At 32.2% G+C, this 21,489-nt stretch overlaps 1 protein-coding gene and 1 long non-coding RNA gene across 4 annotated transcripts; one reads left to right on the top strand and one right to left on the bottom strand.

Annotated features, from left to right (window-relative positions):
• Positions 1 to 3,291: 3,291 nt before the first annotated feature.
• On the top strand, positions 3,292 to 6,819 carry LOC127151701 (uncharacterized). 3 transcript variants are annotated; one of them, XR_007824812.1, is made up of 5 exons: positions 3,293 to 3,786; positions 4,743 to 4,920; positions 5,165 to 5,214; positions 5,326 to 5,570; positions 6,020 to 6,348. It is a non-coding gene; the product is annotated as an uncharacterized LOC127151701 (long non-coding RNA). The 3 variants fall into 3 exon arrangements; XR_007824813.1 differs by lacking the exon at positions 6,020 to 6,348 and adding an exon at positions 6,389 to 6,819 and having other exon boundaries at positions 3,292 to 4,920; XR_007824811.1 differs by having other exon boundaries at positions 3,294 to 4,920.
• Positions 6,820 to 11,047: 4,228 nt separating this feature from the next.
• LOC103490478 (transcription factor MYB8-like) lies at positions 11,048 to 12,509 on the bottom strand. Its single transcript, XM_008450001.3, has 3 exons — positions 12,212 to 12,509; positions 11,937 to 12,066; positions 11,048 to 11,833 (listed from the first exon to the last, which is right to left on the bottom strand). Exons 1-3 carry the CDS (start codon positions 12,375 to 12,377, stop codon positions 11,362 to 11,364), a joined length of 768 nt encoding a protein of 255 aa, XP_008448223.2. The 5' UTR covers positions 12,378 to 12,509; the 3' UTR covers positions 11,048 to 11,361.
• Between the last annotated feature and the right edge of the window lie 8,980 nt (positions 12,510 to 21,489).

Raw genomic sequence — 21,489 nt, 5'->3', positions numbered from 1 at the left:
CAAGAATTACTAAGTTGTTAGTACATTTTCGACCAAAATAGCGATAACTAAGTTCTATAAAGAACAAAAAAGTTATTCTAGAGTTAGCATAACATAACAAAAAATCAGAGGTCTGCCAATACCGAAAAAGGCATCGGGAAAAGCGACGTCATAAGAAGAACCCTTTTTTGACATTGTGAAGAAAGCATCGACAGTATGGAGCTCTGGCAACATCAAACAAATAACGTCAATAAAGGGTGAGGCTTCCACGATGCCGCGTGAGGAGATGTCACGAAAATATTTAATTTAAATATTAATATAGACTTTTCACGATGCATGCATGTATGTGTCGCCGTTGTCCCAATTACTATCGACGTTTCATGCATGGCATCGTGAGGGGTCGACCTTTTACTGACGTTGCTTTGACGCGCGTCAGCATAGGTTGAACATTTAAAAATTTTTGACAACCATATCATGATGCCAGATTGCATGGCATCATGAGAGGTCGAACCTCTGATGACTTGGTGTAAGTAACGTGGAAAAATGTGTGACATTTTAACTACTTTTGACAAGGTTCTTACGACGCCATAAGTGACTACATCACGAATTAGGGATCCTATGCCAAGGTGATAAGTAAAATGTCGGGAGTTCCTCTATAGCAAACCAAATTCAAGTTCTATAATTCATAGAACTAAGAAGGAGAAGGTTGAGAGAGAACCAAAAAGGAAAGAAGGTTGAGAGAGGTCAAGGAGAGCACTCGTCGTCGCTTCATTCCATTTGTTGTCATCTGCCGCCGCCGCTTTTCATTCGGGTAAGTGGTTTGCTTTGTTATACATTTTTTTTAGTTAATTAGTCTTAGTATTTACATTTAAATTAGTTTTAAGTTTTAGATTTGAAATTAGTTTTAGTATTCATATTTTTATTTAGTTGTAGGTTTTAGTATTGCATTCGAATTTAGTATTATTATGATGTAAGATTGACATTGAGATTGAAGTTGAATTTGAGATTGAATTTCAAATTTTAAATTTGAATTCCAATTTCAATTTGGGAGTTATATATGTTTAAAATTTGTTTCAAAACAATTAAAGGTCGTTTGTTGTTATATTTGTGAATAGAAAATCTTGTATGTGCTTTATGATATTAACATAATCTGACAATGGATGTAAGAAATTTAACTTTCGACATAATTATTTGTCAAAATCTATATTGTATGTATGTTTGATATCAAATTTGTTTTATATTTTAGAATTACAATATGTTATATTAAAGTATCGAAGAATAAAAAGGAATAGTAAGAGAACTCTATAGAAGAGCTTATGTGCAATGAAGGAGCTTAAAGAAAGCCAAATTAGCAGTCAAGAGTTCAACATGGACTGTAGCTAGTATGATCATAGGGACATGGGCAATATGTGCAAAGAGAAAAGTTGAACATTATTACGCGGTGCGTCGAAGGAAATACGAGGTTGCTTCGGACATAAACAATCCTTACTCTGATGGTTCACTCTGACCACCCTTTTGAATGAGCTCCAGTGATTCCAAAACCTTACCATGGGTAAGGAGAAGGAAGTGGAAGCAAATGTTGATACAATAGAGAAAGAGTTTATAAGAGGATCATCCTCTAAAATTAAAGTTGGGCCTCTACAAATGAAAAAGAAGGGAAAGGGGAAGACTCCAAAGAGTAGTAAGGGAAGAAAGTTACAAAAGGTAAATGTTACCACTACAACCAGAATGAGCATTGGTTCAGAAATTGCTTAAAGTACCTTGCTGAGAAGAAAGATGAGAAAGAAGCACAAGGTAAATATGATTTACTAGCTGTTGAAACGTGCTTAGTGGAATATGATACTTCAACCCGAATATTAGACTCAAAAGCCACTAATCATATTTACTTCTCGTTTTAGGAAACTATTTCTTAAAAAGTTGGTAGAAGGCGAAACATCCTCAAAGTTTGGAATAAGAGAGGTTGTCTCTGCTGAACCAGTGGGAGATTTCAAGTTGTTTTGATAGATATATAATACTTAAAAATGTTTTGTATACTTCTCAAAAGTTGAGAAATTTAATATCTATCTCTTATATTTCAGAACCAATGTATATAATATTTTTTATAATTAATGAAATGTTCATCTTTCTATAAAAAAGTTTACATAAGACTGGAACCATGAAATAGTCACTTTTAAGTTATAGTACCATTGACTATATAAAGCTGACTATTTTGATTATTGATGACTTAGGTAATTTAATCTTAATCCTAAGTTAAATATGAACTTATGTTCTAAGGAATTATCCTTAGATCTACATAGATGAGGGTAGCTCAACAGCCTTGATGCAATAAGTCTTCCATTTTAGGAGTAAGACTAGGTGGATGACTAGAGTCATATGGTGCAAAATGAAATTCACTTATACCCGCTTTAGGGTTAGTAGATAGGTTGTTCTCTTAAGGACTGAATACAAGTCTTGAACAAGGGACCTCAACCTTTAATTGGTCCGAGATAGATTTGGTTTATAGGTTGAACCTAAAATCAATTGTTCAATAGTGGATCAATGGAACTTAAGGAGCAAGATGTAATATCAGGGGTAAAATTAACAGTATTTTGACCCGACCAACACTACTAGAAAAAGACCCTAACTTGACGGTTGATTTTTTCTTTTCTTGACGGTTGATTTTTTCTTTTCTTGACGGTTTTTCCAAAAACGATCAAGAAAGGGGTGGTTTAATAGGAAAATTGTCAAGAATTTTGATGAAAAGGCGGAGGGGAGGCAATTTTTAGAATTCTTGACGGTTTTAAACCGTCAAGCAATATGAACATTTTTCTTGACTGTTATAGGATTATCTTCTAAATTCTTGACATTTTTAAAACGTCAATATTTATTATAAAATTGACATTCTTGACGTTTTTCAAACGTCAAATAATATGTAATTATACTTGACGTTTTAAAAACGACAAGAAATATCGACTACATTCTTGACGTTTTATAAACGTCAAGAAATATCGATTAAATTCTCGACGTTTTAAAACGTCAAGAATTTTAATGAAAAGGCGGAGACTGAGAAATTTTAAAATTTCTTGACATTTTTAAAACGTCAAGTAAGAGAATTTTCCTTGACTTTTCAGAAACGTCAAGAATTACTAAATTAATTGAAAAAAATAAAATAATATTTTTTTAAAAAAACTAATTTCTTCTAACTTTTTAAATAAAAAACTAACTTCATTTTTTTAAAAAAAAACTTAAACCCCAAATTTTCTGATCATTTTTCTTGACGTTTTATAAACGTCAAGTGCTATTAAATATATAAAAAAGAAAATATTAGGTTAACTTCTTCAAAGCCCTAAATGTGTCTCTGCCCTTTCGAAATTGTAAGTTACACTAGATCCCTCACTTGTACCGTGTTCACCATCCATCCGTCCGCGTTCACCGCCGTGTTCCACCTCTCAAAAAATGCGTACCAAATCCTTCCCATTTCGTTCGTCCGTCCGACTCTCTCCCTGCCACCGCCCTCTCCGATTCTCTCTCTGCCTCCGTCTTTGACTCTCTCCCTGTTGCCATGTCTCCATCTCTCTCGCCTTCCTCTCAATCTACATTTTGTTACATTCTTGTTCTTCTCCGTACGGCTTTCATTTCTCCATGTTTCAATCGATTAGTTTATAATTTTCGTTCAATTTCTTTGTTCTTAATATGATTTCCACCTCAATTTTTCTAAGGTTTTTAATTGTAGCTTGTGATGTGTCACATTCCAACCTAAAGAGTTCTTCTTCCTCGTTTGTTTAAAGAATCCAACTTGCTCTTCTTACTCCTTAGTTATCTACTGGTGTAAGTATTTTTTGTTTTTTTTTATTGAATCTTTGAGTTTCTACATTTTGGGAATTGAAAATTTTCTTTGTTCTGTTTCTTTCTTTATTGAAATCTTTTTTAATTTTCTTTTTCTTTCTTTGACATTATTTCTTATGTAAATGTAATCTTACTTTTTGTTTATTTGTTAATTTCATTTGTAATGTCTTATACTCTTCTTGCCTTCTCCTCTTTGGTTTTTAAATGCCTTACCTTGGCTACTCTCATTTGGTTTTTGTTCTAGTTTTGTTCTCCATCTCTGTTTGTTTCCATGTGTGCTGTCTGTCGCACCTCTTTAATTTGTGATAATTGGAACTTTTTTTGTTCTTGCTTCTTTATTGGCTGGATGCTTAGAGTCAAAGACTTGGTTGTGAGGATTATTTGAAAACGTGTTCGGATAATTACATTTATGTCTTGGCCTGGCAAGATTTAAAATTCACATTTTTCTATCCCCATGTATTTCAATTTGGGCAAGCTTAGTATTCTATGTGAAAATGTCTCCATTTCACACGATCCAACTGTATACAATATCTCCAACGATGGAAACTTAATCGTACATTTTCCATTGTGAAAGCAAGCTAGTCTTGGTAAGGCATATATTTCGATTTCTTCTAGGTTTTTGAAAACAATTTCACCATTTCTTCTTCTCCTTCTTCGGATGCAACTATACATCTCATTTCTCTTAAGCTTGATATTTTGCACCATATATAAAGTTGTTCTCAATTCTCAATGTTCAATCACTGAAGTTAACCAAATTGCACAGGTGTTTGTTTAGTATCCAACATTTCACTGGGCATTTGATGAAGATTTCACGTTTTCTTGTTAATGATACATGCCCTTTTTCTAATTCAGCTTCAGATTATTATACACACCATCAAAATATTTAGTTTAAAAACATTTGATTACTCATCAGTTTTAGTGTGGTTGCATGTTTGAAGTTCATAAAAGTAATGGTAATTTTGGTGGATCATAACTGAGGAGATGGACCTAATAACTGAGACATACATTGCTGCTCATTATTGTGGTACAAGCCAGCCCAGTTCGAAACTCTATGCCTAATTGTAGAAGTTGAAGAGGGAAAGTCGTCTGTCTCAGTGATGCAAATATGCACTCAGGGTATTTGTTTACCTTTTCTGATACTCAGGGTATTTGTTTACCTTTTCTGATATTAGACATTTTGATGTGTTAAGATATTTTTAGGAACTAGTCTAGATTTGATAATTATGACGTGATAGGCATTGTCTTTATAGCCTCCTTCTGTATTCTTTTATTTATTTTCTATGAATCTTCTGTTTGTATGCATAAATTACTATTATGGATTATTTGATTAATTCTGGTCCTTCTAACCTTTTGAATGCAGGTTAAATGTTGCATGAAATGTTGCTGTAAAATGTGCTACAATCACCCCAGGTTTGTCATTTGTGTCCATTTTATTCTCATATTGTACAATCACCAAATGATGGATATAATTATCAGCTTTAACAATTTAATTGATATCTCTTGATCTCTCTCATTTTTCAGATGAGGCCAGGGTCAAACAGTTTGGACTTAAAACTATGTGGAGAAGTCCCAATGGCACAATTATGGAATAGACTCATTCTCATTTATTGATTTCGATAATTTTTTTTTCATCCCCAAACCTTTTATTTTCTATCATTACTTTTTATTTCTATTTAGTTCCAGAAAATGGGGAGACATGAAGAGAGCTTGAGGTTTAAGACTTCAAAGGATCAGGCATAGCACTTACAATTGATAATGTGGATGAGGTTGGTTTTTTAGTTATTTCTTCTAACTTGTTCAATTTTTTATTTTTTAGCCAAGTTAGGGATTAAAAATTGTTTTTAAGCTAGGAATATAGAAAAGTGGACGTAGGGGAAAGCTTTCATAGTCCGTTCATACTGATTATGTATGTTTTGTTTTCTCACTGTCTTTGTATCAAATCACAACAGTTGCTGATTTTTGTGGTAATTAAACTAAACTCACTTTAAAGCTCTAAAAATAATACTCATTTTTCATGATTATAATTTTGTTGTTGAATTTAATGGTATGTGAAAGATGATGATGTAGAAGAATCAAGGTGTCATTCCTTCTCATTATTCTTTATGTTAAATAAGTTATCTGATCGAATAAGCTATATTACCTAGTCATCAGTTGTTTATCATGTTCTTTCCAATAAAAAACTATTCTAACGTTTCTAGGTTTTATGCTTTTGCAGGTTGACACAAAATTTGTAGAAGTCTTAGCATTCACGTGTGAACTTACACTTAATCAATAACATTTTAAATGGTCCGTAGAATTTGGATACCGTATAAAGCCATAAATTTTTGTAGTAGTGTTGTGTAGTAGATTGATGGTGTCAAAAGCAAACCAAGTAGTTCTTGCTCCTTCTAATCCCTAGTAAGTTCAGTTAGGGTATCAGTTGCATTGACAATAAAATAGTACTTACATTTTTGTATAATTATGGGTCATTGGACACTGTTTGCCATAAATGCGTATGAGGATACAATGGTATATATCAAACTATTTCTTTTGTGGGTATAATAATTCTCATGAAGACTAATTCATTTAGTTTGCATGTCTACAGATTGATACATGAAAACCATACTCACAATCCGAGTTAGATGAGTTGCGGGTTGAGTTGGCTGAGTTTTTGGGTTCATACATATGATCTAGGACTTATTTGTCATTCTAAAATAGGAAACTTTATTTTTTGTGGCTGAATTTTTGAAATGTTCATATAGAGGGGGGGAATGAGGGTTGATTGATATACTTTTGAGACTTTGTTGTGGTTTAGGGTTTAGGTGAATTGTTCATATGTAGGGGGTTGCCATTATGAAATTTTATGTATAGGAATGGTATACTTTTGGGCTAAGTTAGTTAATTAGATGATGCTTAGTTCAATTCTTGGAAATCTGCTGAAATTGTTTATATATTGGTTTTGTAAATGATATATGAATATGATGCAAAGTTTTGGAAATGATATGAATAGATGATGTTGAGTTGCCATTTGATGAATATTTTTCGTTTATATGTAGTTGAATTCTTGGACCAATGGGAGCATAGTACAGGAACAATAATATAAATAAATTACAATTAAAAAATGGAAAATTGCTTTACGGTTCTGAAATGTCATGAACAATAAATTTCATTGACAGTTTGCAAATGTCATAAACAACGACATTCTTGATGATTCCTAAATGTCATTAAAAAGCATACTCTTGACGATTACCAAATGTCATAAAAAAGAATATTGTTGACGGTTACAAAATGTCATAAACAATTACTTTATTGATGGTTAATAAATGTCATGAAAAAATGCACTCTTGACGGTTTTAAAATGTCATAAATATTCGTATTCTTAACGGTTCTAACTGTTATTAAAACTTATACTCTTGACGGTTCTAAACTGTCATGAAAAAATTGAATACTTGACGGTTATAAACTGTCAACGTTCACAATTCTTTACGTTTTTTACAACTGTCAAGAACTTTGTCTTTCTTGACATTGGATTCAATGATGGTTTTAAAATCGTTAAAAATAATCATTCTTGACGGTTTAAAACCGTCAAGAGAGTAAGTTTTTGTAGTAGTGCAAGGTTATGAACAACATGTGAAGGATTAACTTACTGATCATGGTTATATCAGATGAACAAAAATATATCTATAGTGAGGGGAGTACAACTAGAGTACTTTAGAGGAATGACTCGTTACATATCGAATGTTGATTAGCTCGATGTAAATGGGTTTAACTAGTTAATTTCAGATCGATGGAGCCCCTGGTCTATAGATCTATTAGGTTCCTCTGCTAGCTCATATTGAATTAACTTAGAACAATATGTTTGAATAATTTGTATTGTTCGAATTAAGTAAAGAGAGAGAAACCGATGAATATATGTGATATAAACCTTACTTATCAGTTTGAGATTGAGCTTTATGTTTAAATATTAAAAATATGAATGCATATTCATATTTAGAAGCTTAGCATTGATGGAAATTGTCAAAATTGTAAAAAATTCAAAATGTTTATTTTTTATTTTGAAAAGTCAAACTTTAACTGCCTTTATATTCAAATGTGATTTGAATTTCAAAAAAATAAGTACGCATTCACGCTCGGGAGGTTGAAGTTAATCATGACAGAAAAGATAATAAAATTTTAAATTGTTAATTGTCCTTTGACTAAAGTTAGTAGGAAAATCCCGCTAACACTTAGTGAGATGGGTGGTTACATGAGATGTAGACACCTAGCCCACTAAGTTCCACTAATGGTTAGTGGAATTTTAGATGTTGAGATTTGGTGTACTAATTACTTATGTTTTACATATTTTACATGTCGTTAGGTTATTTAAAAGGCTTATTTCAAATTATTGAAAGATTTTGCCAATTTTGATAATTTTTATTTTACAAAATTAATACCAAATTATCTCTCTCCCAAATCTCAAACTTAGTCCTACCTTCCAATTTACATCATTCCCACCCTATTTTCTTCACTTCACAGGTCCCACAGTCTGATTCTAAGTCTGAAGAATATAGCGGGTAAACTATAGTAGTGGTCCTCGGTTCGAGTTTGTGAGAAGATTGCAAGGAACGGAAAACTACGAAGGTAAGTTATTTTTTAACTCTAATTTCTTTTAATTGGGGTAGTTTATGCATGTTAATCTCACAAATAGTTTAGATGTAATTAGAGTAAAATTGATTCATAACTCCGCAGCACATGTCTCATTTTCGTTTATAAATGAGACAATATTTTCACTTGTGTAGGATACATTGACTAATTTTCTATTGGAGTTTACGTCCTAAAAACTCGTAGTTTGTAGTTTAAATTTATATTCTATTCAATAAAGTGGTTACGACTTAATAGTGAAAATTGAATATGATAATCTCGAACCTAATAAACTAATGTCCTGGGGCTATCTAGTGTAGATTTAAACTTCATATAAAGACATAAATGTGGATCAAGTTTGAGTATATAACCAAAACGATCTATAGTGTATGAATAAGGTTGGGCACCTTATTCTGCGAACACTAGACACGACCTGCTTTCTACTTAGTACAAATGATGTGATCCTAAATCATTCATGTAGAGACATAGAAGTGGGGTCATCCTATGTAGAGTTTATATAAGATTGGAACCATGAAATAATTACTATTATATTCTAACACCGTTGACTATATAAACTGACTATTTCGATTATTGATGACCTAGGTAACTTAATCTTAATCTTAAGCTAACTATGAACTTCTATTCACACAAATTTATCATTAGATCTGCATTTGTGAAAGCAGCTCAACAATGCTAGCACAGTAAGCCTTTCATTTGAGCGATAAAACTGGGTGCATGACTAAGGACATAGGGTACAAGACGAAATTTGCTCCTACCCGCTTTAGGATTAGTAGATAGGTTGTTCCCTTAGTGACTAAATCCAAGTCTTGAATAAGGGGCCTCACCCTCTTATTGGCCCGAGAGAGATTCGGTTTATAGGTTAGACCTAAAACCAATTGGCTAATAGATTAGTGGGACTTAAGGAGTAAAATGTACTCTTGGGGATAAAACAGTATTTTGGCCCAAGGAGGTTACTAACAACCTATGAAAGATTAACTTACTAATCATGATTATCTCAGATGGACACAAATATATCTACAGTAAGGAGAGTGCAACAGTAGGACTTTATTGGAATGATCCGTTAGTTCATGAATATTGATTAGCTCGTTCTAAAAGGGTTTAGCCAATTAATATCGGATTGTTGAAGCCCATGATCTGTAGGTCCATTAGGTTCCCCTGGTAGATCATATGAACTTAACCTTGAACAATATGTTGGAATAATTCTCATTGTTTGAATTAAGTAAAGAGATGAAAATCGACGAATATATGTGATATGGTCGTCAATTATCAGTTTTAGATAAAGCTTTATGTTTGAATGTGACTTAAATATTTAAAATATGAATACAGATTCATATTCGGAAGCTCGAAATTCATGGGAAAGGTTATGAAAGTTCAAAATGTTGACTTTTAACTTTGAAAAGTCAAACTTTGACTTACTTTATATTAAAATGTGATTTTAATTTCATAAAAATGAACGTGGATTCATGTTCGAGAGGTCAAAATTAATCAAGACAAACAAAATAGTAAAAAGTCAAAATGTTGACTTTTGATTTAAAAAGTCAAAGTTTGATTTTGACTTAAATAGTCAAATGACCATATTTCCCTTGAACTACATGCGGTGTAGATACCTAACCCACTAATAGTTAGTGGAATGTTATGTGTGAGATTTTAGAACAAATTACATGCTTTTTTCTTGTAATTTGCTTATAAGTAGGTTCTTTTTGCAAATTGTTAAAAAACTTTGCCATTTTGTAATTTGGAATTTCAAATTTCTCTCAACAAATTAATTCTCTCTCTAATCTCAACCTCAATTTCCACCTTCAATTTCGATCCTTCTCTCAATTTCCTTCGCCTAATCAAGTCCTAAAACCCGACTCTAAGTTCGGAGAATAGTGGATCAATAATAATGGTGGTTCTTGGTTTGTGTCATGAGGAGATTATGAGGAATGTGAAGCTATGAAGGTAAGTTTTCTTTTAACCTTAATACCATTTAATTAGGGTATTTCTTAAAGCATGTTAATCTCCAAATTGTTTACATATAATTAATTAGAGTAAAATCCGGTTCGTAATTTCACTGTGTTTGTACTGCTTTCCTTCATTTCAAACAAACCTAAGCAGGCCTATGCGCAAAATGGTTAATTTCATACCATTCTAACTATATACGCTGGTTTTGTTGTCTAAAATTTTAACTAGACTTTGGTCACAAAACCTAATAAGAGAACAACAATTTTAACGACAAATTAACCTAGAATACTATATAATAACGATTGGATGTTGATTAAAAATTTAGCACTGATGAATATATATATATACCCATATATAAACACAGGATTAGCAAGTACTAAATTACTTAAAAGATTAAGATTTCTGTGTTAACTTGCTTACGTCCAGTTTAATATCCATTTTGTTTTTTATCTTTAGTTTTTGAAAATTATATTCATCCATTCCACAATGATTTGCATATCTTTTTCTAAAAAAAAAGGTTTTTTTTTTTTTTTTTTGAATAGTGGTTTTGTTTTTCTCCCAAATTCTTTAATCTTAATTTTCATATTCTCTGTATAAACGACGTTTAAATTATATAAGTGGAATCAGAAGTAATTTTAAGTTGAATTTTAAAAGTTCAAAAACAAAAACGGCCAAACAATGATTATCCAATGTTGCCTGAATATTACCACAATTTATTAGCTTTTTTCAATATATACAACATTGAACTTTTTCAAATCGAAAACAAGAGTACGGCTGATTTACAAATTTGAATGCACCTGCTCCGCCCTTCAATACCATCTTGTGTGTTCTCAGTTTTACTTAAACAGACATATTCCAAGACATTTGGCAAAATGGACAACAACAACTAATGTACAATCTTCCAAATGCATGATCATAGATAACATCTGTATAAAGTAGGAAATTCGAAACAATATGGTCGGATGTTTCTAATAGGAACACCAAGAAAAGTAGCTAGCAGAACAAATCACAGTAATTATGGTCGTAGGTTGTTTCATATTGTTGTTGAGGAGAAAACATTCTAATTCCATAATCCTCTGAGAATGCATTTGTTTGATTGTGATCCCAAACATATGGTTCTGTCCAGAAATTATCATAGTACCCACAGATCTGCAGCTGATCAATGTTATAATCTTCCATTCCCCAATTTATTTCAGTCCCAAAATTGTCATCACTTGAAGATGTTTGTTGGGAAAAACATGAGCTGCTTTCTACAATCCCAAATGTGCTTGAACAATACTCCGCGAAGTCCTTTGATGTTTTTGCTTCATAAACATGCGACAGCCTTAATTCCTTTGGTTTTCCCTCATGTTTTATTGTTGATGATTCTGTTTTTGGCTTCACTTGTTTCCTTAAGTGAGCATTCCAATGATTCTTTACTTCGTTATCTGTTCTTCCCGGTAATTTTGCGGCGATGGTTGACCATCTTCAAACATTAAATAAATATATTTCATTAGTTATATTATATTATTTGTTCATAATTATTCATTCAAATTATATCCAATTTTTTACTTCATTTTGATACGTACCTATTTCCATACTTTTGATGCAATTTGCAGATTAATTCATTCTCTTCATTTGTGTAGTTTCCTCGCTTAAGACCTGGACGAAGATAATTTAACCATCTCAATCTGCAACTCTTTCCACATCTCATCAATCCTACAAAAAATGCCACAATTAAAAATACTTTACTTAGACAGAATCCACATCGATATTAAAATAGTTAAGGATCGGATATCATCACTCTTTAAATATTTAAAAAATCAATTCAAACAAATGCGGAATGCAAAATAGGTTTAAGTACCTGCAAGCGTAGGAACCTCCCGCCATTTCCAAGGGCCATATTTCTCGATGTAAGCTCTAAGCTTTTGATCTTCTTCCAAACTCCAAGCACCTCTCTTGACTCCATCCTTATCAACAACAGGAGCTCGCACCATTATGTTGTTGTTCCTTCTTTGTGACACAAACATACAAAGACAGAGAGAGAGAGAGAGAGAGAGAGTACTGAGTGAAAGTATGACATAAACTCAAATATCAATCTCTAATTAGAATTATTGTATAGTATATAAGTGAATATCTTTAAAAGAGTTGTAATAGAATCCGCAGAAACTATAGAGAATGGAACATAAATAATTAAGGATTTTAGAGTCTGAGACATCTTACGCGTGGAGTGGGGGCCCATACTCCACAGAGGGAGGATGACTTGAACGCAAAAGCTTACAAAATTAATGTCGTCATTGGAGCGATGTCAATGGAGGAAAATATGGGTGTGAACATAAATTAAAATGAATGGCTGAAGTTAATTTTAAAAATGTGTAAAACGTAACAAACGAGAGAGCTGATTATTGTTGTACTATTACGAAAATACATTCAATCTAAAATTCAGAATCCCCACTCATCCTTTATGTCTTTCTCAATGTGTGTTGCACGTTCTCCATCGCTTTCAATTGTTTTTAATAATCATTGAATTTACTTTATCCTCAATCAATCGTTTTAATTTTCCCCTTTCTAACTAATATATACCAAATAATTTCTCACATTTGGTAAAATATTTTGTAAGAATATGACGAAGAGAAGAAAAGAAGTCGTGTGTGTCAATGGTTTAAAAAATAGTCTACTAGTGATTGTGAAAAAATATTTTGTCATATCCGCAATTTTTTTTTTTTTTTTTTTTTTTTTGTAACGCTGCAATTATTTTATTTTCTTCTGCTTTTTATAAATAATTCCCCAATTGGGGAAAGTACAAATTCTGGTTTTTATTTGTTGTGTCAATTCTCTCTTTAGCTAGAAAATTTGTATGTGTAATTAATCCTTGAAATTATTGTTAATTAAATATGTTTATATGATCTCTTAAATATTTATTTAATAATAGATCTTTCAACGTATTAAAGTCATGAAGTTTAAATTGTACTACCATTCCATTCCTGAGATCAAAATTAATTATTTATCCACTCTGCTATTATTACACACATATACATACATATTGCACAGAGAGAGTTTAAATACCTAAGAAAAATGTCTCCAATAGTTCAAGTAGATCCTTAAAATAGTTAAGTTGAAGTGTAATTAACAGAGTTATTTGACTAAGAAATTTAGTAGACAAAATTATGAAAGTAACTTTTAAGGATCTCTACTTTATAGCGAATTAAAGTAATTTTATTTCTTTAAATTAATAAGCTTTGTTTAAACGAAGTTAATTTGTATCAGTATGCCTTGCTTTTTCTTATTTGGTTAACGCAGCTAAATAATCCACCGTTTGGCCCAGCAGGGGAGCTGAACATATGCCTCATCCTTTAGGGTTTTATAACAGAAGACCATCTTTTCAGGCGTCAAGAGATTATTGGCTTCTAGGAAATATGTTTTTGAGTAATTTTGAGATTGTTAAAATTATTTCTGTGAGTCAAGGAAGTATATTCTTAATCATACCAATTTATTTAATTCTATGCACTTCGTTTCATCTTCCAAACCAAGATCTAATAATTGAAAAAGAAAAAAACCAAAATTAGAATTTAAAAATAGATCTCTTTTGATTACCATTTTATTTTAATTTTTAAAAATTAAAGGCCATAAACACATTATCTACCTCTGATTAGATATCTTTGTTATTTATTTATTTATTTATTTATGGTTTTAAACAGGGCCCCTTACATCATTAAAAAAAAAAAAACTAAATTAGGCCTATTTGACTTGAATTTTTAAATTGAAAAAATGACAAATTCGATTAGTCGAGTCCAAATGTTTCAATGGATTTGAAGTAAAAAGTCGGAAATACCTCTCATCTTTAAAAACAATTTTATTGTTATGTGATTGCTACCTACTTATCATCTAATCACCGATTGTTATATAATTACCTTCCACTATTTTTATTTTTAATTTTATCATAATTTAGTAAGTTTTGTGAGATAGTCATTTTATTATTTTTCAATTGTCATATGCTTACCTTCTATTTAGCCAACTTTTTAAGATATGATTATCTTTTAATAGGTATTTGATAGACATGTGATTGACACATATCTATATATCTAGAGTCTATAATGTTATTTTTAAAACATGAGCAAAATTACACGTTCTTCTGTATGATCAACATGCATTGAATGACTACACTTTGTGTGTTTTGCCAATTCAATAATTCAAGGAATCATTTACTTATGAGGTCTTCTTGATTAACGTTTAATAACCACAAGGTAATATAGTGTCGTTCACCCTTATAATAAATTATTCATTATGGTTACCTCTACAATAGAAGTTAGATATGAATCAGATAACAATCAAATCGATATACAAGTATATAATGCTAAAGTTTATATATCGTAAGGAAATATATATAGTGTCGTTCACCCTTATAATGCTTGATAGTAATCTAATAGAAATTAGATATCGGTCAGACAATAATTTTATGATAATTAAATACCACTAAGATGACAAATGAACAACAATCATAATGTAAGTCAAACTACTCAATCTCTACCAAAAATATCAACCAAGAAATTCAAATCCTACGTTATTGATGAATCTATACTACCAAGAAAATTATGTTATTGCCGAATCTCAACTTCTGGTATCTCAACATGATTTTTTTCTCTTTAGTTTATAACTTAAATGCTTTGGAAGTAGGAAATACCAAAACCATCTTTTTCAAATGGAATTTCGAATTTAGAAAAATCAAAATTTAAACAGAAACGTCAATTAAAAAGCCTAGTCAAATTACTCACGAATTCCGAAGACAAAAAAGATAAAAACAAAATAATAATTATCATCGTTGCAGGTTGATAATGTCTGCTTTAAAGGATGTTGGTTTTCAGTGGATTGTATTAGGGTTCATAAAAGAAATGAGAGTAAACAATTGAGCTCTAATATGCCAAAAATAGAACGCAATCTAGAAAATAAGAACACCAAGATATGATCGAGTAAAACAGAATTTATTACAAATCTTCAAAGGTATTAGAGTTTTGTCAGGAAGAAGTTGATTATACCACAATCCTTTACAAATTCGAGCTTCGAGCAAATACTCATGGCAATATTTTAAAGAGAAACAGTTACCCATCGTCGTCGCACCATCGGTGCATTTCTATTCGATGGAGACTAAAACTTCTTCGTAGATCCAATGTTTGACTCTAAAAGATGATCTCCATTCTCAACGAAAAACTCAACTGAAAAAACACACTTAGTTGTTATCATACTTTGAGTTGTACCATGAGTTAATAACAACAGAAATAATTACTATAGTAACATAAGAAAAGCATAGAAGACACATCAAACTTTGGTAACTCAGTTTGATGACCTAATGTCTACATTGGGGGGGGGGGGGTCCTTGACCCATCATAGAAGATCATATATTGCTTGTCTAGTAATTGACGATTACAATGTTATGAATATGGGTTTACACTCTAAACAAAAATCAACGTGCTACCCATAGACTAATTCACAAACATTAGAACTAAGAATTGTATTAAAACAATTGCCATAACATTTATAAGGATGACTCCCCCTTAATCAATAGCCACTTACAATATCCTCATTGAACATCCTCGATACCCATCGATCTCCTAGCAGCTTCCTAAATTCATCACATTTGATATAAATCAGAAATACTAATTTGAACGTACCTCCGATTGGTAATATATCACCAGAAAAACTATTCAGAAAAACCCTTGTTTTCCTCAACATACCACGCACGACAACAAATCCATTTCTATGAAATCATTTGATTATCTTTCAATGAATCTTTCCACAGGCCAAGTACTCATAGTGCCACTAGTTAATTCCACAGAAAAACGCTCAGGGTAGGGTAAGAAACAGAATAATCATCAAGTAAAGACACTCTGAAGGACTAATTGAGAAGAGAAGGGAAGATAGTGAAGTAAACACCACGTACATGTACATTGTGAAACTCGAACACTGAGTTATTAAAGTCAAAAGAAAGATTGACCACCAACTCACGAATTAATCAAGGGTAAAAAGGGCTAACCTCAGACAAAGTCTTCATCAACCTAGCAATCCGGATCATATGAATCACTGGAGTGCATGACTGATGATTGTCAGAGATATTCAACTCATTAGCAATATGACACTAAAAAACATATTTCCATCTGTACACACTATCTTCATAATGAAAAGATACATAGTCAATAGGCACAAAAGGTACATTAGGAAGGATCTTAAGACGGCTAGCTTTGGTTGTAACCACCTTCTGACCTTTAACAGGAGGCTTGTGTGGTACCTTAGGCATAGACCAAGAGCCCATAGCCCCACCAAAGGGCATAGTAGACGAGGAGCATCCAAAAACTGACAGATCATGGGGACTAACTGGAGGAGCAGTAGTGGAGTTTAAACCCGAAACAAGAGGAACAACATTGGAGGGTGCATCACATTGAGAGGGAGACAAAGGATTCTCCTGCATAGGAGGATATGAAGAATTCCTACCAGCAGCGAAAGACGAAAAAGTAGACACCTCAGAGGAAACTCTGAAGGAGGAAGGAATAGAGGTTGTCCTAGGAACCTCAGTCACAGAAGGATCACCAAGCATGGTATTCAAGTCAGGGAGGTCAGGAGAAGCAACATGAGAAGGAACATTCTGGGCAGTGGCAGTAGAGGATGATGAAGAACCAGGAGAAATCCTCTCATAGACCTACGGGTAGTAGTATAGTTGGGAGCATTTGTAGAGGCACTAGGACGAAGGGAGCGAGAAAATAGCTTTGAAAGAACCACATTAACATATTCCTTGGAAGAGTTCGAATAAGAATCAGCATGGATAGTGTTAAGTGCAAATCAATGCGTATCAAAGTATGTATAGGAAAGGTTGTTACAATCAAGCACAAATATGTTTAGAAATGAAATTTATTGCTAAGGGTAGGTTGCACTTATCTAGATTTTCCTCGACAAGAAGGAATTTGAATTTTACCCTTACTTTTTACCGTAGTTTGGTGGGAAGTACAGGTGTCAAACCAAAGAGAAGGATGGCTAAGTAAGTTTTTTGAAATTAAGCTTCAAAGAAATGATGTTAGTAGCGAAAGGGAAGCATTGAAGAGTGGGAAAATCAAGTAGAACCAAGACTTAAGAGTGATTTAGGAAGTAAACTCTATTCACAAGGCTTGAAACTGTGACCTCAAAGCCAGCCACGCACTCCAATTAACGAAAAAATCAATTATTTTTTGGATTTTTGCTAAATATTTACAAAAATGCAACTGAAATATTCTTCAAAAATTAATTTGCACCTACTAAAGATCGAACTCAGGTGGTGGGAGAGGAGCTTTAATCAGGAGAAAGTTGGGCGGACGGAAGAACACATGCCAAGAAGGATTTGAATAATTCGGTTTTATTTCGCATCTGTTGAGTTTCGAACTTGTAACTTATAATGCGCGCGAAGGAGATGATCAAAACTACGTCTTTTTGACTTGGAAAAATCCTAAAAAATAATGCGGCAATTGGGATTCAAACATGTGACTTGGGTGTTGCTTGTGCGTGTGGATGGCTGACGCGTGTCATGACTTTTTGAATATTTACCGATTTGCTCCTAATTTTTGTTTTGTCCGTTCTTCTTCATTTGGACTCCAATTTAGGTGACTTTTGTTATGTTGGGTTCGTATCGGAGTCTCCTTTCATATTCTACACAAAAAATATCAAAATAATAAATATATATATATGGTAGGGATTGAGAATAGGGGACAAATAAATGGGTTAATAGTTGCCCTAACAAAGATAGTTTCAATAGAAGCCTTAGAAGGCGGTCGTAAAGAAGAAGGAGAAGACTCATATACCTGTTAGCCAGGACCCTTACTAGTTGTAGCTTGAGGAACAACAGTGGGAGAACTTAAACTTGGGACTAATTAAAAGTTGATGTGTCCCAGATTGAAATTGAAGACATAAATTGGTCAATTCTGATGATGTCATGTGTTTTCATCATGACCGTCAAATAAAGTTAAATATTTTGGTTTAATTAAGTATTATTTATTTTGGCTAAAGTTCAATTGAGTCTAACAGTAAGCTTAATTTAGCTCAAATGATAAATATGAGCACAATCCATGTGTTTGCGCCCATGTGTGTAATCCATGGACTAACAAAGCCTAAGCCTACAGAAGTTTCACCAAAGAACTCTATAAATAGAGGAGTTCTCATCTTTTTTTGAAGACATAAATTTTTGCTCCCAAGAACAAGAAAACTCTCTAACCCCAGAAGCAGACCACCCTAAAAGATTGAAGTTCCTCTGAAGATACAAGTTTTATTCCAAGACTCCATTTTCAAGTACTTCAATTTCAAGAACATCAAGTGCTCTGCTTTCATACATCAAGCATACACATTCAACGAAAAAGAATTAGAGGATCAAGTAGTAGAGATTGAATTACATCGCATCAAATCAATATAAATACAACATCAACACAAGTGCAGCTCCACATAAACACGTTTCTTTGCAAACCTCGTGTAAACAACCCTTTTTTGAAATTTGTTAGCAAAAATGCAACTCTCCTACTTAAAATGGAGTAAACTATGGTAAGAAAATTAAAGAAAATAAGTAGAATTCAACTTTTTTACTTAAGAAAAATGGAAAAAAAAATAGGGTGGTAACTACATTTAACCTAATTCATCAATTTATTACCATGGTTTTCATCTTCTTTAATAAAAGAGTTGAATTTTTAGCAAAATTACTTTAAAAACAAAAATGAGATTTTGAAAACTGATTTTGTTTTTAGGTTTGAAAATTTAACTTGATTATTTTACGAGTATATTAGTAAAAAATATATAACAAAAGCACAAAATTTAGAGCCAGAATGAATGTTTATAAGCTTAATCGTTAAAAGCAAAATGAGTACAAATAAAACTTGAACTATTTTTTAATGGTTAAAGAACATTGTTGAGAATTATTGAAGCGATTGAATTTCAACGTATTTCCTAATTGACCCTTAAGTTGGTTATCTTTTTGTGGTATTGACACTAATAAAAACAGGCAAATATTGACGTGTTATTAAGACGTAATATCCAAAACGTAAAATTTAATTACAAAGAGATTATAAAAAGATCTATCCAAGATCTGAAGAAAGATGGCGAGGACCAATGAGATTCGTCAATACTTTTCTTTCAAATTTCAACCACACAAAAGAAAAGGTGGGTCTAATGACAATCTTATAAGCCTCTAGTTTTCTGTTTTTTTACTGTACTTACTTTTTAAAATTTATTTCTTTATGTTTATCTATGGAAGAAACACACTTGATATATTCTCAACTAAAATTTAAAATCCATAATTCGGTAGTCTTTTTATTTTTTATATTAAATTTTTAAAAACAATGCCTATTTTGATCTCCCCATTTTTTACTCGTAGTTTTATATTTCCTGTATAAGCAAAAACAAGTGTGTAATTTTTGTTTAGTTGTTAAATTTTGGCTTTGATTTTAAAAAGACTTCTATGTTAATGGTAGAAAACAAACCATGAAAAAGAAAAGCGCAGTGTTTATAAATTTTAATTTTCAAAAGCAGAAAACCAAATAACAAAATCTTATATTTCAAATACAAGCATAAATTTTGATACTGATTCTAATGAAATAGAGTGCACCCAGAAGAAAGAAAACAACAAACTATGATCATATCATAATCAAATCAAACAGAACCTAACTTTGGTGTTAGTTTTTAATGTTAAATTTGGGACAGCAATAATCTTCTCCACACAATTTTCCTTGTTTTTGCCCTAGAACTTATCTCCTTAAGATTTTTTGCCTTTTATTATGAAGACACAAATATAGGGTTCACTGTGTGAAATGAAGAATAATATTTTCGTTGCTCTTAGAACTGCACTACAAATAAAAGGACCTATGGTTCAGAAGTTTTTTTCATTGGTTGATTGATTGAAGATTTTTTTGTCATAATAATTTATAAAACTACATCGATATATACAAAACAAACTTGTCATGTTTTGCGAGAATTTCCTTTGAAACAGTGAAACATAAACATCATCTCGTGCCTTTAGTACATAATTAATATTTTTAGGTTCATATTTGAGATAGAAATGTAAACATAAATCTCTGAACCACATACTAAAAAAGCTGCAGTGTGAAATGTAACAATTTCTTTTGAATTGTGTGTGATTTTGTTCTATTCATGTTCTGAGATCTCTATGGAGGTTCCCTTCATGTCGTCAAACTCGAAGGACCAAGTTTGACCTTTTTAGGCTTTTCATACCACTCAAACGTCATACTCTACCTTCCTAAACCACACTTTTTTTCTCCCCCCCACCCCTTTTATATATTGTTCTCATTGCCTTCAATGCTATATGATATTTATACTACTAATTATAATGATCCAACTCCTTATACTAGTTGAGGTCCTTACTTTAAAATAAATGAAAACTTTATATTTAAATAAAAAGAGAAAACTAATTCTTTTATTAAATAGTTTCAAACAAACATCCATAAATTTCTATTAGGATCCTGTAGGAGGTACCAAAAATTATCGTGTGCCTGATGGAACACACACAATCTAGTGATCTCGTAGGAACATATCATAAGTCGGTGAACTTGAATGAACACACATGACATCGAACTGTAAGTGATCCCATCAGACCACTCATAAATCTTGGCATGACAAACTGGTGGCCCATCAAACGCAATAGTTATAAATCTGTGAAAAGTTGTGTGATTTCGAAGAACATCGTACATATAGGTACAAATTGTCACGCCCCACCCTGCAACGCCTCTTGACCATCATGTTACGGGACGCTCAATTTAAAGCTTAAATCTTTACACTACTACAAATATGGGTTTTAACGACACAAGTTTTGCGTCATAAAGACTTTCAACGACACAATTTTCGCGTCATTGAAGCCACTGTCAAGAAGGGCTATTTAACGACACTTTGAAAAACGTGTCATTAAATATGCTTAGATGACACCAAAATTGTGTCATTAATACCTTTACCTTGACACAATAAATATGTCACCGTTATCTATAACTCGACACCAATATATTGTCATCAATACCCTTATATTGACGCAAATCATGTGTCACCGTTATCTATACCTTAACACTAATATATTGTCATTAATACTCTTAGATTGACGTTTTAAATGTGTCATCGTTATCTATTACTCGACACGAA

This window comes from Cucumis melo, chromosome 11 (genome assembly GCF_025177605.1).
Source record: "Cucumis melo cultivar AY chromosome 11, USDA_Cmelo_AY_1.0, whole genome shotgun sequence".
Lineage (NCBI taxonomy): Eukaryota > Viridiplantae > Streptophyta > Magnoliopsida > Cucurbitales > Cucurbitaceae > Cucumis > Cucumis melo.
Note: the sequence above shows the minus strand (reverse complement) of the source record. Positions and strands in the feature narration are given on the sequence as shown.